The 17,275-nt window shown below is 32.7% G+C and overlaps 2 protein-coding genes across 2 annotated transcripts in view; one reads left to right on the top strand and one right to left on the bottom strand.

The window, feature by feature from the left end:
* The window catches only part of LOC149420470 (uncharacterized), a 744,323-nt gene that overhangs the window by 233,031 nt on the left and 494,017 nt on the right, over positions 1-17,275 (bottom strand). The window lies entirely within an intron of this gene.
* Positions 5,186-15,819, top strand: LOC149420477 (UDP-glycosyltransferase UGT5-like). The gene is made up of 5 exons (XM_089636297.1): positions 5,186-5,310; positions 9,219-9,456; positions 10,182-10,780; positions 11,779-12,001; positions 13,703-15,819. The coding sequence occupies exons 2-5, from the start codon at positions 9,219-9,221 to the stop codon at positions 14,215-14,217; spliced, it is 1,575 nt and encodes a 524-aa protein (XP_089492423.1). The 5' UTR covers positions 5,186-5,310; the 3' UTR covers positions 14,218-15,819.

Genomic DNA, 17,275 nt, shown 5'->3' with positions numbered 1-17,275 from the left:
ATTGAACTAACTCTAAACCTCTCTCCTTGGTATTATTGATTCACCTACTCTACTGCAACTCATTCCCTTCAATATACCCTCGCAGAGACTCAGAAATAATGAACTGCTCTTCCTCAACCATCATTCGACAAATTATGGATATTATTCACCATTGTACAGAATGTGTAGACTGGTCAATTCAAGTCAAAACCTTAACTTTTTTGGGATAAGTCTCAATGATTTTTGCCAGTCGCTAAACAAGTGACGGAATATTATAAGTGTCCTGTGGTCCTGACCCATGGCGTATTCTTGACTTGATTCGACTTGTCACTTTATTTTCTTATATTATATCTACCATATGTCTTTGCTTTCATGTACCTTTGTCTACTCCTGTATTTTTCATTTTACTTTATTCGTGTTATTATTTTGTAATTTGGACGATGTCCGTTAATAAATAAATAAATGATTCAACAAAGTGCTGGTTTAGATTACGCTTAGTTCTATAAATGAAGTAGGTAAATATATCAATATTACCCGCAAACTTGGTTGCCTAGATCATGCATCCTGAGTGTTTCTGATTTTTGGTCGTGTATGTATTGCAGAAGAATGTTTCATTTTGTCTTGTTTTCTTAGTCGGCACAAGGAATTTAAAAGTGGTGACAATGGCAGTGCATTATTATAGTTATTATTATATTATCAGAGTTTGGAGCAAATTTAATTAACTATATATTTTTTTAAGTGAAATAAGCTGTCAGGCAGTTTAATAATCTCTGTTCACAAAACGGAAATACAAAATTTTAAGCCTCTGAAGATCTTTGATCAATTATTTTCTTTAATTATTGAAGAAGAAAATCTGACCAAAACGTGAAACAAAACAATACATAAAAAATGTAAGTTGCAACTCGGAATCAAACCAAGAATTTCTGTAGTACCGAGATGACGCCTATAACCACTCGGTGGTTGTTTTTGTCAATCTAATATTTCGATATCAGAATTGACAATATTATTTATCCTCAACTAATTTTAGCTTTTATTTAACTATTTTCGAAATTATTTTACTAAAGAGCCACTTTTATTAAATAACATTTATCAGCTAAGGCTTCCTATAATTTTATTTTTGTCACGTAGATAGCTTTTGTCGCTCAATAATTGAATTCGAGACTTCGTGTAAACTGCCTACTATCCTTCCGGTTCGGGTTCCGATGTCTTTTCAATATTTTGACTCTCTGTTATATTAGATTTTAATCATCATAACATTTCATAATTAAAATAATACAGTTAAATAATTGGTTGGAGACTTTAACGGCGTGTCAATTTGGTGTCAAATAAGTGCCAAATAGGCCAATTTTATTGGTTTCCTCTCAACCAAAAAGTATTAAAACCTTTTAAGCGTTGTTTAATTATTTGAATGCCTAACTAATCGTTACTATCGTTACTGTCGTTACTATCGTTACTGTCGTTACTGTCGTTACTGTCGTTACTGTCGTTACTGTCGTTACTGTCGTTACTGTCGTTACTGTCGTTACTGTCGTTACTGTCGTTACTGTCGTTACTGTCGTTACTGTCGTTACTGTCGTTACTGTCGTTACTGTCGTTACTGTCGTTACTGTCGTTACTGTCGTTACTGTCGTTACTGTCGTTACTGTCGTTACTGTCGTTACTGTCGTTACTGTCGTTACTGTCGTTACTGTCGTTACTGTCGTTACTGTCGTTACTGTCGTTACTGTCGTTACTGTCGTTACTGTCGTTACTGTCGTTACTGTCGATAATTACAGGTTGATGGTACGAAATAAATATTTTGTTATTTTGTCTCGTTTTTCGACAAATATTCAAGTCTACAATGCAAAGCTCCTTGTTGTTGCGCACTAAAAAAAAGAAGTTATTTAATATTTTTTGAAGCCATAGTTTAGTGTAAAAGAGATTTCACTGTACCGTACAATCGTAATGCCAGATCTATACATTAATTTGTCGGGTGTAAGAGATTAAATATCGTAAATGATTTTGAATTTTAACAAAATTTTCAACGAGAATATTTTTACACATTAACGTCTCGTTTGCAAGATCGTTTTCTGATTTGACGTACTTACGCAATATAATACAACATTCAGTTAAAAATTATATAAATTTATGTTCAATCCAAAAAGTCATGATTTAGTTGCGATACCATTAGAGCACTTCATATAAGATAGCATAATCACCACGATGATTAAAAAAGTTAAATGAATACCGTGTTTCATAAAGATAAGGATAAGACATGAATTAAATTCGTACATATCATTATTCTCCAATAATGATAGCTTGATTTTTTTTCTAAATCACTGTACAGTTTTATACAGGTGTACCGACATGATAAAAATTATTATATTTATTTCGTTCATTCAACTGGTTTAATCGTGACCTTGAACCGTCTTCGATAACTCTGTGAAGTAATGAGAACCAACATATATATTTGTAACGATCTTTCTTTGCGTTCCCACGTGTTTGCGTCATTCTGGTTTATTTCGTTAATTAAACTGGTTTAATCGTGACCTTGAACCGCCTTCAATAACTCTGTGAAGAAATGAGAACCTACATATATTTGTAACGATCTTTCTTTGCGTTCCCACGTGTTTGCGCCATTCTGGTTTATTTTGTCCATTGAACTGGTTTTAGCGTGGCCTTGACTCGACTTCGAGAACTCTTTAATTCTGGCAGTATAAGGAACACATTGACATTCGTATCGTTTTAAACTGAGTAGGAAACATGAAAACATGAATATAATCAAAATTCGAAATTCCTACATACAATTTCTTCTTTATATCTACTCGCATCAATAAGTTTTGGCGTGGGACTGATCACGTATGCGTATGTTCATTCTGACCTAACCTAACCTTTGACGAAAGATCGCTCAATTGCAACATTACAATAATAAGAAGAAGAAAGTATGTTATAGGCTAGGTTAGATTAAGAGAGCATGAGTAATAAATAAAATCTTCAATCAATAAAGCTACCGAAAGATTGAATTTGTTTCGTCTTGTAATTTTTGATTATTTGACACAACAACATAAAGATGTATATTCGTTTAATTTCAATCATCCAGACATTTGCTTGGCATTTGATAAGCTACAAGAAAATTGTGATAGGTATGCAGTGCCGGCCCTATGCGGCTTCGAGCGCCGAATTGCCAAGGAGCTGAAAATACCTAGCATTCCTAACACATCCTTGAGATAATTTTTCATTAAAACAAATTTTCACAAAAAAAAAAAAAAAAATTATCCAAATATTATTGATTTCAGTGATCGCCTACCTATGCGTCTACTGATTTTGACTAGGGTTACTATTATAGACTATTTTGTTTACGTACGTTAACAAAATGGCTCTAAAAGTAGCTTATCCAATGGTACGTATCAATTGTACGGGTTAAAATTTCTAAAACTGTATATTTACTGTAAATCACAAAAATGTATATTTACGAACATATAATAATATAATTATTTTTAAAGGAAAGACAACATTCCCGGGTTACGAATAGCCTGACAATATTAGACAATCTCCTACTACCACCACAGTAAGCGGGTAATGTTGCTTGTGTTGTGATGGAGGACTTATCAAGCCAAGGAATTGAACACACTAAGTCTGGGTGGGACCCAAACGCGATGTCAACTCAGCCACCGACCGGTATAGGATATATTTCCGTATACAAAGTATTATGGTAGGCTGCTTTAGAAAACCATCGTTGGATAACTACCTATTAACAATTGAACATTGAACCCAGTGAAGACCTAAGTGAATGATTTATTTATTAAAACAGGGTGGTTCAAAATTATTTTACCATCATAAATCAGTTTCGGTCTTAGATCTCGATTTTATTTCCGAGTTACATTAAGCACTTCGAGAGTATTTGAGGATCCATTTTATTATTATACATAAATTCATTATTAACGTTATTGAAAGTATTTAAGAAATTTTTTTAAAAAAGAATTGCACTAAATCTAAATGATTGGTAGCAATTTTAGAATCTATTTGATTTTGCAAGAAAGTCGAACTGCGATAAATTTGCCGATTTGTTATGTAGCGATTTTCAATTATTCAATAACTTATAGTTATTATTTATTTGAAATAACTTTTTCCACTTTTGTTATCATTTCGTCTCCAGAAGCGGTGTTATCGACATGCAGCCAAGTCTTTAGATATAACTACTAACTTACAGTCAATAAGCAAATGTAGTTTAGTAACTATCGGTTACATGATGAAATTAAATATGTGTTAATTTCATGTACCAATATTACGCTTCCAGAATTGCCCATGGACGGACTTATACGTGCAGAGAATCAAACCAACTAAAATTAGGCACGTCAAAAAATCTAACCTTATTTTGTTTTTTCTTTCCAAATACGAAAATTATTCAACACAAATATAAGCACTATCCGTGGTTGGTGGATAGTGGTAGTTTATTAATTTTTATTTTCTGTTTCCTGTATTTTGTTAACTCATGTCCATTTTAATTATTATTTTAATTTCGATTTTTCGAGTTTAAAATAAAATAAATAAAAAAGATGTTAAATTTTAAGTAAGTGTAATTGCAAGTGTGATCTCTGTGTTCATTTTTGTCCATGTGTAATTCTGGCAGTACATAAAATTAACTCTTGAACAGAAAATATACATCAATCGATTTTTTTAAAGAAAAGATCTTCTAACCCGTAATCACTTTGTAATTAATCTGGAAGAATTAATTTTACTAAGAAGACAAATAACTTAGTTTACATCAATATAAAGTGAAGTAAACTTAGTTTTTTGTCTTTTTAATAAAATACTCGATGCCTACAAGATTACATATGCCAAAAATGAAAACACCAATTGAAAGAGCTCTAATGTGTGTTATTAAAGTCTATTACAACATTATGTATGTTCCAGAAGGAACTATAGAACGTGCCTATATTGAAAATGAACAAATAGCTTAAAAAGTTTACAGATATTATTTTTAATAAAACGTTAGCCATTTTTTGATCAGCCATCGAATGTTGCTTACTAAAGTAACACAAGATACTCTTTCATCATAACTCGGTGTACATAGACCGAAATTACGTGTAGGACATATGAAGTTTATCCTACTTGGGGTTATTGAGTTATTATGTATGATTATGAATGTCTAGGTCAGCAGAGAGAGAAGACGAAATTATTCTATAGTTGTCTCATGTGTCAGGTCTCAGTCTTTATTCCATCAGTAACAGTAAATGATTCGGCTAGCGAAGATATTTAAGCATGTGGTCTAGTTAAATTATTATAAAACTTTGACCCAGCGTTCAACTAATTGTTGTGTGTTTTTGTGATATATCTGTGTATTTAGCAAAGGTAAATTAATTTATTAGTTACTCATTATGATTATTTGTTTGTTGTTTATAAAAACATAGAAAGGTTTATACAGAATGGCAATATATAATGCTTGGCTTATTACTTGAATCAAACCTGTAACCTATGTGCTCAAAGTAAATAACTGTGATAATTTTGAATATAAGCTAATTTATAAAAAAAATTCTTCTACTCCTTTTTTTTCACGCCACATTACAGTTGTTGGTTGTTTTTATTAAGGTTATACGCAACGCTCATTATATTCTACGTGTTCACAGATGGCAATGATGAATTAATTTGATTAAAATTCGCTTTTTGCAAAACTTTCAAAAAACTTTTTTTGTTCATTTTTTCACTTTGATATTAAAACATTGTTTTTATTTTTTATAAATATCAATGTATATTTTACACGACAACTTAAAAAATTATAAATATGGATCACATTTTAGATACCTCGGGAGCATTCCGAAATTTCATGAAATTTCACCTTGTCGTTTCGACTTATAGGTAAAAATATTTTAAAATCTGAAGGGTCAAAAGACATTTCAAAGTTCACGAAAGTTTAAGAGCCCTTCTATCAAAAATACATTTTTTTCTTTGAAATTGTCTACTAGCTGTCCCAAGAGATCAATTTGTTTTATGTAATAAGTGGATCGAAGTGTTTGCGTATGGATCGATTAGTATAATACGTGAAAACATTCGATATCAAATAAAGAGGAGCATTTTTTTTCAATATTTTGAGATAGTTCATACTTTAATGACAAGACCAATGACAGCTTAATTTGGAACGCTACCACTTTCCGGGTAGTGCATAATAGCCGCAAAAATTGCGCAGAAAATTGAGCACAAAATTCAGTCCTTACCAAAAAAGTTAAGAATATAACTTTCGTCGTACCCTGAGCGATTAAAAACGCTAATATTCTTCAGAACTCACACTTTTTTAAGCGTCTTAGGAATCAAGTACAGTAATTAAAAGTTCCCGGCTACTTTCTCATATTCAACCATCCTGTTCTGACTGTCCATCTCTTCCTGTAATGCTGTTCTCTTGCTGTACGATGCTAGTAATTAACAACATTACGAGTATATACAATAACTATCTCTGCAGTGTGTTCCACCTTGGCTTAGGTGCCGCAGTGCTTGTTTTACTATAGAGAAGCCAGCATAAGTCTTTCGTGCATTTATTTTGGTCTCTATGTGGTTTGAGTTCATATGATATCAGTTTTGGCAAACTATTTTCAAAAAAATTAAATATGGGTTCAAATACTCGAAAAACGCATCGGATTGACAGAAAGCAACATACAAAGCGTGAGCAAACAATGATAAAACCTTTCCCCTCATTTTAGCTGTCTGTGTTAGTGACTTGCATATAATGCATAATGATTGAATTAACTACTTAAAGCTTCACAAATCGATTAGGTTATCATTTTGCGATCATAAAATAGTAGACATTTAAACAAATAAAGATAAATCTTTTTATAAATAATGTAACCATCGTTTTAATGATATCGCTTATCTCTTTATCTTATCTAATATATTACCTAAAACGGTCGTTTTAAAATAATGACCATATTATGGTTTGTAGGTAACTCTAAACGATCGACTTTCGTCAGGCGCAAAAACATATTGATAAGGTTTTTTCATTTCGTAAAAATAATATGTGGCCTGATATTGTTATTCTTTCATTACTATAAATTAAAAAAACATCATCAAAATACCATATTTTATGACTATATTGTCCTGCCACTGACAGTTATATCCTGTTTTTTTTCTGTTGGTGTATGTGGCGTTTTGCGAAAGGGGGAAAAATTTTTCAACATAAAATGTGTTTTCACTATAGGATATCATAATTGCAACATCCTGGGATCATTACGATGCGCAAAACATTTGGTAACTCACGGAGATCTTTAAACAAACATATTTATTAAATTGATTGAACGAATCAAGATGTACATCTACCAACACCATTATATTAAGAGAAAGCTACAAGCCAAAAATGTGTATATTCTTGGTATACCTTATATTGTAGGTAATAGGCATTAAAATCGTTTGACAAACGGAGTCTAGAAACGTTCGATTTAAAAAAAAAACGAAGCAAAAAAACTGTTTTTTATTTATTTTATAAGAAAGCAAGAAAGTTAATCAAGGGAAACTGTCACAGAAAATCTTCGCTATATTAATGTATTACTATATATTTTTTAAGTTGTTTCCTTTATGCGTTCATACATTACATTGAATTTTTTTTTGTAATATACATTTATTTTTTAATTAGTTATTTTTTAAATTTGTATTCTACTCAAGCGAAACAATAGGAAAATCTTCAATTTATCTAAAGCATATTTTTTCGTATTCATAATGTACCCCAATTCGTTATAAAGATTAATAAAAATAATTATTTAGCATTAAGCTTCGCCTTTTCCTGATGTCGGACCCTGCAACTATCCAAAATAATAGTTTCTTATCATTTTCTAATCAACATACCACAATATTTCTTATTTCGGCAGGAAATTACTTTTTTCTCTTTTTTTTAAAAACATTTATTTCAATTTCGTTTTTTTTTCTTGAATGAATGAATACATAATTAATGAATGATATGGAATATTGGAAGTGGAAATTAACCAACTTCCTGACATACGATCAAGCTGAAATTCAGCATATAGACTTGTTGTCGATGACAATGCATTCTCTTATTTTGGCTGCACTCACGCACACACCCGCACATACACGCAAACACGCACGCATTTCTCTGAAATTGGATGACATTATAGACAAACAAAAAAACTAACTAACTTACCATCACGCCGTTTCCCCGCAGGGGTAGGCAGAGAGGACGGACCGCTAAACAACTCGGTCTTGGCACACACTCCTTGCCTCATTAACATTCATACATCGTCTCATACATACTCTTCTATTGTTCTGACCAAAGATATTAGAAGAACGAGATATGCTATGTTGGCCGCCGGACCGTAGCCGGAGTACTACCTAATTAGGGTACTTTGAACGGTATCAGGACGTGTACGCACAGAAATCTGTTCTATGTATTAGTGCGGATACCTTAGCGCAAGCGAAGGTGTGTAGTAGTATTGGTGAACAAAACCGGCGACACTCGGCAAAACAATTCCACTCAGTACGAACTGCGCATAGCACATCTCGTTCTTCTAATATCGTTCTGACTCTTGACATGGCCCGACTCAAGTATCTGATTATTATTATTATTATAAACAATTACAGCAGTAAATATACGAAATAAAACTAGGTGCCAGGTACCAGGTACCAGGTAACGGTATTACAATGGAAGATGCTCTGAGGAACTAGCGTCAATGATCCCTTCAGCACCGGTGCGTAGTCGGGATACACGCCAAACTCGCGCCCAACATTTGTCACATGAGAACGGGTCGCTTCTACGATTCGTTCTTAAGTTCAACAGCTCGGCTGTGAAACGAGCTGCTGGCCTCTGTGTTTCCTCTCTCCCACAACATGGGACTCTTCAAGACCCATGTTCACTCCTTCCTCTCCACAAAAAGACCCTCACAGCATCCCCAAAGATGACATAGGCCCTGAGGGAAATTATTTTCTTCAGGGCCTCCTGTGTGGAGTGAATATAAATTTTTTTTAAAAAAACATCCAATTAGGATTTGGCTAAAATGAAAGCGCAGTTCACTCATTTTAGTTAGTTCCTGGGGAAGAAGGTTCAATCCTCAGTCAAACCAAAAATAAACATAACTATTTTAAAATACATCTATCAATATAAGTTTATATGTTATTGGAAAAAAAACTTCCATCTTAAGCTAATTTAATTTTTCTAACCTAAACTAACCTAACCTAAAATTTAGATAATAATTACGTCCCTACCGATTTTGACGTTTTTATAAATATCTTACGAATGTATAAAATAAGATTTATTTGTATTACAGATGAAGCTGTTACATCTTTTACCTATTCTGGTCATATTCTTCCAGCAATGTGTTGCCTACCGGATTCTAGCAATCATCCCATTCGCTGGAAAATCTCACTACATTCTCACCCAGTCTATAGTTAAGGAGCTGGCCGTTAGAGGTCACCATGTCACAGTCATAACCTCGTTCTCCGAAAAAAATCCACCAGCAACTTACAAAGAAGTCGTCGTAGATTTTAAAGAAATTTGGGATTTCAGTAAGCAACCTTGAACAATTTTATGGCAAACTAACAACAGAAAATAATCATGTTTCTGAAATGTTTCATAGTGAGAAATATCAGCATAATGTTTGTTTCTTTTTTTTGTAATATTAGCAGTCTGACTTACAAGTTACGATTTAAATATTCGTCATTATTTCAAATATTAACGAGAGTGCGGCGACACATACAGTTATGCATCAGATAACGTTACCATAGCTGTCAATCTCTTCGCAAAGTCATCAATTGAATTAAGATGACGTCTGAGCCAAGCCAATCAATAAGAGTCAATTCTGGAATACACTCTTATTATTATTATTATTAATTATTTAGATAGTTGTTGCTTTCTTAATCTTGTTTCAAAATCAAAACACACATATCTTGCGAATAACCTAACCATAAATTACACAAAAAACTTATATATTTAGAATCGGAGTTTTTGGTTTTATAATCTACATGAAATGAATTCACCTAGTTTTCACAGTTTGTACCATAATTTTAGGTTTTTTACATTTGGTACATGAGGTCAAGCAATAATTTTTTTTTTATTCATTATTATTGTTAAAAGCTTTTGCAATGTATGGTTTAAGGTTTTTTTTCAACAGTAAAAAATCAAATAAAAAATCTGTATCCTGTATCAAATAGAAGTGGAGATCACAATCTTGAACTTAGAATTCTTAATTTCATTCAGTGCCTCAATTTAAGTTATTATTTGGTATTTTCAGTGGGTAAAGCACCAGACATTTATTCCATGGAGGCAGTGGCACTTGAAGATATGCTCAGCCTTGTGTGGAACGGGGTAAAATTCACAACTGAAACCGCTTTCAACTCAACAACCCTCCAAAACTTCATCGTCAACGATAACTCCCATTTCGACTTGATATTTGCAGAGGTGTTCTATCAAGAATCGATGTACATGTTCTCTCATAAATACAAGGCTCCCATTATCGGTATCAGCACTATGGGATTCCAGCAGTCCATAGGAGCGGCGCAAGGAAATCCACTTGTTGTCCCATATATGACCCATGAGTTTTTGAACTTTGGAAAAAAGCTGACCTTCTGTGAAAGGGTGGAGAATCTCTACGCGACTACTTACGACTTGTTCTGGAGACACTTCTACGTATTTCCAATGCATCAGAAGATAGCTGAGAAACATTTCAAGAAACTCCCTCAACCTCTACCCCAGTTGGAAGATATTGAAAGGAACAACATTTCGATGGTCTTCATCAATACTCATTTCAGTTATGATCTCGTCAGACCGTATGTTCCGAGCATTCTCGAAATAGGAGGAGTCCACATAAAGCCAGCAAAAAAATTACCAGAGGTGAATATTGAATTTTCTAAAACCCGATAAGCACAGGGAGATGGAATATGGTACGAAATACTTAGCCATAATAGATAAATATGTTTCCATAGGTTGATTCATATCCATTAAATAGATGGTCAAAAGGTGAATAGGATCAACACAACATCTGCACTCTATCATGTATTATAGTCTCGTACGCACGAGGTTCGCACCGTTCCCAACTATTAAATAAATAATTAAGCAATCAAAAGGGCAACATAAAATATTATTGCGATTATAATACTCGTAGTATATCTTATTCAAATTATTATTTTCTTCCATCAAAGGATTAGCCCTGTTGACGACATCAATGCTTCCTATAATGGACGTATCATTATTATTTTATGCAATTAGGAATTTGAGCTGCATTATTGAGAAAAAATATTCCGCGCGCCAAGCAATTTCTTACGCATTTATAAAACGCAAAACGAATGTACTAATAAAAAAATATTATAATTTTTGCTACAAATGTATGCATCTATTTTGAAGAATCTAAGGGTACGTATACATTTGCGAACCGAAATGCGAACCGTACCACGAATTATGGGAAAGGAACAAAACAACTGCAAGCGGCGTTTCGCGCTATTTGCGGTTGCTTCGTTTCTTTCCCATAAGTTGAGGTTCAATTCGGCAGTTTGGCTCGCGGATGTATACGTATCATAATACTTAGCTTTTTCTTTATTCTGCGACTTCATCCTTTTCGAGATGCCAGCCGCGAGCCACTTCGAGTGAATCGCAGCGTATGCTTGCGGCAAAGGGTCAATTACTATGCATGAGACGATTCATGGCCGATAGTCAATTAGTTATGCTCTTTGACAAATGCGCAAGTATTACTTGGCGCAGGGAATATTTTTCTTAATATAATAATATTGTATTAGCATATAAATGTCTCTAATCTAATTAGTGACAAGGTTTGATTAAGTCGTGGGCTTGGGGATGTTAAGCAAAATTTAATTAATTCTATTAATCATTTTCAGAATCTCCAAAAGTTTTTGGATGAAGCGAAGGACGGAGCAATTTACTTTAGCTTCGGTACAAACGTCAAGAGCAAGGACATGCCGAAAGAAAAAGTGGCAATTTTTCTAAATGTTTTCAAACAGCTAAAGCAACGAGTCATTTGGAAATGGGAAGATGAAAAACTTGCTGATAAGCCAGCGAATGTTTTGATTGCAAACTGGCTACCGCAAAATGACATTCTTGGTAAGAACATATTTTGTTGATTGTTTTTCAATTCATTGATTTGACAGTATTTAAATAACATTTGTCGCTATGGAAGAATTTATACAACAATTTTCCACTAACCCTCCGATGAGCAACAAGGTCTGGCCAGACCTTTTCGATTTTAATAGTAGCGTAATTATTTTTGCTGGCTTATTAGAACAAAAATCCTCAAAGACTACGCGGTGAACGCAACGGGCGCAGAAATTGCGTGTGTGTCGCGGTGGATTATTTTTTCAAAACTGGTTTCGTGTAGAAAAACTAAATTTTCCTGCAGATCTAACAGCTATTTTGCAAAAGGTTGTTTAGTTGTAAGCTAGAAGATTTATCAACGACAACGCTACAGAAGGATTAGTTTTAAATACCTATCTAAGAAATGTAACCCTTGAAATATAACTAAGTAACCCTAGAGTAACTTTAGAGTTTTTAGGTTTTAGTACTCACTTAGTGTAAATGCAATCTAAGTGTAAATTGTTAATTGTTATTATTTTTTTGCGTGAAAAGCTTAAAGCAATACAATAATTAGATTCGCTATTGCGTATTCCGTATATATCTTGTCGAAACGTGTTCCAATATCAGAACGCGAAAAAAGCAAAAGCGATGCGCGTGGACCCATTTTGGTAGTTTTAGTTAGAGCGTTACGATCGTTGGAGGTCAGTTGAAGGTAAAAAAGTAGAACCTATTTTTTGCTTCATGTCTCATCTCAATATAATATATCAATGGTTAGAAGTTTTGATTTGTGTTTTTGTGTTAAAAATTTGGTCATCGATTTTTTTTCAAATCGCGTTAATATTTTTCAAGTCATGTTTTTTATAACACAAGTTCAGGCAAATGTACGGCAGTCATGATAAAGCAATTTAAAACTCACCGAATTGTTAAAACATTATTATGTTCTTCCTAGTATTTTGCGTTAATGATGACGTCATGAACACTTGGTAAATTGATGCAATTTAACCTGCTGCCGAAATAAATTTAGCATCTAAGATTTGGGGAAAAGGATGCTCACTCATTTCAGATTTGTGTACAATGTATTTGTAACGTCATTGTCATATTTTTTATTAAAATATCGACATTACTATGAATCCGGAAGTTGTGGGTTTAAATCCCGGCGTCTTATAAATTAATTTGTATAGTTTTACCATTAAATAATTTCAAATAATACATACCTAGTATATTTGCGGCATGTTACAGAGTGAAAGATACTCTAAGCATGGCCCCGGTGAAAGACTACAATTCAGAATTGAAACGTTGTTTGAAATGGATTTAGCCGTGTTTGGTGGTCAAATCTGTATAGCCAGGTACTACCCAAACTACCTCTTCCCCATCGCCTTCACATCACATCAACCTTATTCCCCATTAGCCTCACAATTGGGGACGTTGTGAGTCTCACTGGTTCCAGGGAGCAGTTGGGACTTGTGAGGTATTCACGCGCGGTAAAAAAAAACATTATTATATATATATATACGTAGGTACTCCTAGATTGTTTCTTGTAGGTACTTGACGATCCATTCACGTTACTCAAAAATTGTCAAAAACCTTAAAAATTTACTATGAAATCAATACATTCCGATTTTTTAAATTGTCCTAGCGTCTGTTTCCTTTACAAATATGTAACGAGCACATCCACAAATCAACTCGTCTTAAATATATAATAATTTAAAACCATTTTTAATTATTTTACAGCTCATCCAAATGTGAAGCTTTTCATCACTCATGGAGGACTCCTCAGCACACAAGAGACTATCTACCACGGAGTGCCAATTGTTGGCTTTCCATTCTACGGGGACCAGTTCCTCAACATGCAAAAGGTCGAGCAAATTGGCTACGGCATCAAAATGTCCTTCTCCACACTGACAGAGAAAACATTTGCAACCACCTTGAAAGAAGTTCTGACAAATCCGAAATACAGTGCCAAAGTCACAGATCTGTCAGTGAGATTCAAAGATAGACCCAATTCTGCAATGGACTCTGCCATCTACTGGATTGAGTACGTGATCAGGCACAAAGGTGCACCTTTTATGAAATCTCCCATTGCAGACTTGAATTGGTTTGAATTCCATCTGATTGACATTGCAACCTTAATTATTGTGTCAGTTATTTTGGCTTTGTTGATATTCTTTTTAATTGTTAGGACTATTTGTAATCTTACGAAAGGTTCTCAAAGTAATAATAAATCACAGAGTAAAAAACGTCAATAGTTGCATAATAGATAATGTTGAATTAAATAGAATCCAATACATTTATATTTGAATATTCTATAATTACTATTATTGTAAAGTATTATTTTGATTTCTGTTATACCGTCAGAAAACATGTATCCGAAATTTTTTTGTTGTTTTATGATTTTTTACAACTGTTAAATATAAAGTGACCTTACTGGGGTACCCCGTTCTAGTATGGTTTACTTTAGTATGTTATTTTTTAAGTAAGTTTTTGTAAGCGTATCAAAATATAACAAGAGGTAAATTATAAAGCGAAATAATAGTAGAAAAGTATAACATTTTAAAAGAAAAATATATAGTGGAAAAACAAACAGAAGAGAAACATAAAGGTAATGTTTGTTAGGTTGCAATATTTTATTTATATTCTTTCTTCCCGTGTCCATTATCCATATCTTGAGACTTCTTTGAAATCGGCTATTTTATAATTGTTTTTATTGCAAGAGTGGGGATATTAAATAGTATCATGGAGAAATGATGCGAATTTCTTTGCCAAAAAGTCATTTTAGTTGTAGGTTGGTTAAATATATGTTGTAAAGAGAATCTTCTGAATCGAATAGAGTTGTGTGAAAAGATATCCTGGTTTTTGAATGCATTAATTAAAATATTTTTTGAAAATAATTGTTGCAGAGACATTAAATTCAGGAAATTAACATATTCGGTCGGGGTTCTGCTAGGAACTCGTATATGCTCGGAAAAGTATAATTTTCAAAATTGCCTTTTGTGCCATGATGGCTGGTTTTATGAACTTCTACATCCGATAAGTCCATATTGTAGATGAGATTAGTATAAGGCGTAATAAATTTTAATTAGTTCTTATTCTTCGAAAATATGATAGTTTTTTTTTAATTTGTTGCTTATATGTTCAACTTGAGAGTTCCAAATTTGGTTTTAATCAGTAATTATTCCTACGTACTTTATCATTGGTATTTCATTCAATTTTGGGCAGTTGCAAGGAACCTCTTAATTCACGCTTAAACAATTTTTATGTGTAGGCTTGTATTAAGGTTATCTGTCTATTTATTATGGATGTTAAATTAAATATATTAAATTTTTGTATCGTTTAATGTTAATGAATTTAAATCAAGTCATTGTTTTACCCTATGCATTACTACAGTTTTTTTTCAAATACAGTCTCCCAAGACTTTTTTATTTTGTTACAATATATTACATTTCATAGTACAATTCAGTAATGTTGGCTTCATTGGGTGGCTTACCCGTGCAGAGGATGTGAAAAACAGTGTCATACATATATATCAGGAATAAAATAGGCCCTAAAACACTGCCTCGTGGAACACCGTATTGGATTTGTATCAATTGACTTGTTTTATTTTCAATTCTGACTAATTTTAATTCTCTCTAACGTATAGCTTTAAAGAGATTTTTTTCACATCCTAAGAACCCAATATTTTTTGAGATTTTCTAGTTTTTTTTCTATTCAAAATTTGTAGGGTTGTTATCACAATTTCGAATCTGATGTTTGAAGTTGCAAATTAAAGAAGTTTAGAACACATGTTTTATAATGCTTATAGTGATATGATCATTGAATACTAAAAACATAGAATACCTACATAAAATAGTTTTGTCATGATTTATTTGATATATAATATTTTTTTAGCAGTGGTGATTTGTGATTCCTAATTAAAATTATTTAATGCCGTTTTAAAGTTATTTTTATTTATTATTTTCATTTTCATTACCTCCATTTAAATTGAAATTTTGTTTTCTTTTTAATAATAGGTAGCATTTTTTTTAAACAAACTTTTTTTAAAGTTATTATATTCTTTAAACGTGTATAAATAAATAAAATACTTTTTTCGTTTTCTCCACCCTCTTCAGCGAACTTTCCTGTCAGTCTTGCAGTGTCATTATGCCAGAATCTATCTGCCAGTGGTATGCGTTCTGCTTTGATGGTGTACCCTCGAAAACTGTAGGAAACATTGACTCAAGATGGAGGTAGCGGAACACAACTCAATGAAGAAAAAGTCAAACAGCAAAAAAACATGTTTGTCACAACACAAAACGTTTGGTGTTTAGATTTTCTTTGACAGCTTTTTGTGGGAAAGACTATCAAGTGGTGCAATAAATTACATCTGAACTACTAGCTGTATTGACAATACTCAACCCTTAGCAAAATAATAAAATGTTATATCTAGGGTTACTACTTATATTAATCTCATCATGGCTTTCCATTTATAAAAGTAGTTATTTTTATTGTCTCACTGGCACTAATATTAACAACGCGCGTTAAGAGACAGCTAAAAAATTTAGTCTGTAAGTGTTTATAATTATTATTACAACACCATTACATACTGACAATTATTTTAATAATTGTTAATACACTAAAAATTCTTATTCTCGTCATAAACTACTGGTTTATTGTCAGTGAAGGCTAAGGATTTTGAAGTTCAGTGATCCCCGACCAGAACTAGAAGAATTGTAAGAAAATCCGAAACAGGCAAGCGTTTGTGGAATAGCTGTATAATATACTCACGATTCTACACTTTAAAACCTTTAAATTAATCAAATAAACTCATGAAATATATATTTTCTTCATACAAATAAATTTCTATAAACTATAATACTTCTAGCACAGTACAGTGTAATAATTGTCAAGCAGTCAGGCGATAAGATTTTTTTTTGAAGTTTATGGCCCAGACTGTCACACGTGATACATGCATAATATTACTTCAAGCTAAGACAGAAGTCAATGAGAAAAATATTATTTACTATTAACTCGGAAAAAATATGAATTTTAAAAGAAAATAAAAATAATCTCATTGTCAATTTATTCATAATTAATACATGGAGGAATGAGTAAGTATTGCTAATTTATTAAAAATCTCTTTAATTATTAGTAATCCGGTTGAAAACGGGATTGCAGGCCGTTCCCTGATAGAATTTTAATAAATTCCTTACATATCAGAACACGTGTTCACATACAATGACGAAATGCTGAAATATTATGATTTTTATCAAAACGTGTTCCGACACCGTGATAAAACGTACGTATTTAACAAAAAAAATTGGAAACCTA

This window comes from Hesperophylax consimilis, chromosome 10 (genome assembly GCF_061612785.1).
Source record: "Hesperophylax consimilis isolate HC1 chromosome 10, BYU_Hcon_1.0, whole genome shotgun sequence".
In the NCBI taxonomy this organism is placed as follows: Eukaryota; Metazoa; Arthropoda; class Insecta; order Trichoptera; family Limnephilidae; genus Hesperophylax; species Hesperophylax consimilis.
This window is presented reverse-complemented; position numbering and strand designations above follow the sequence as displayed.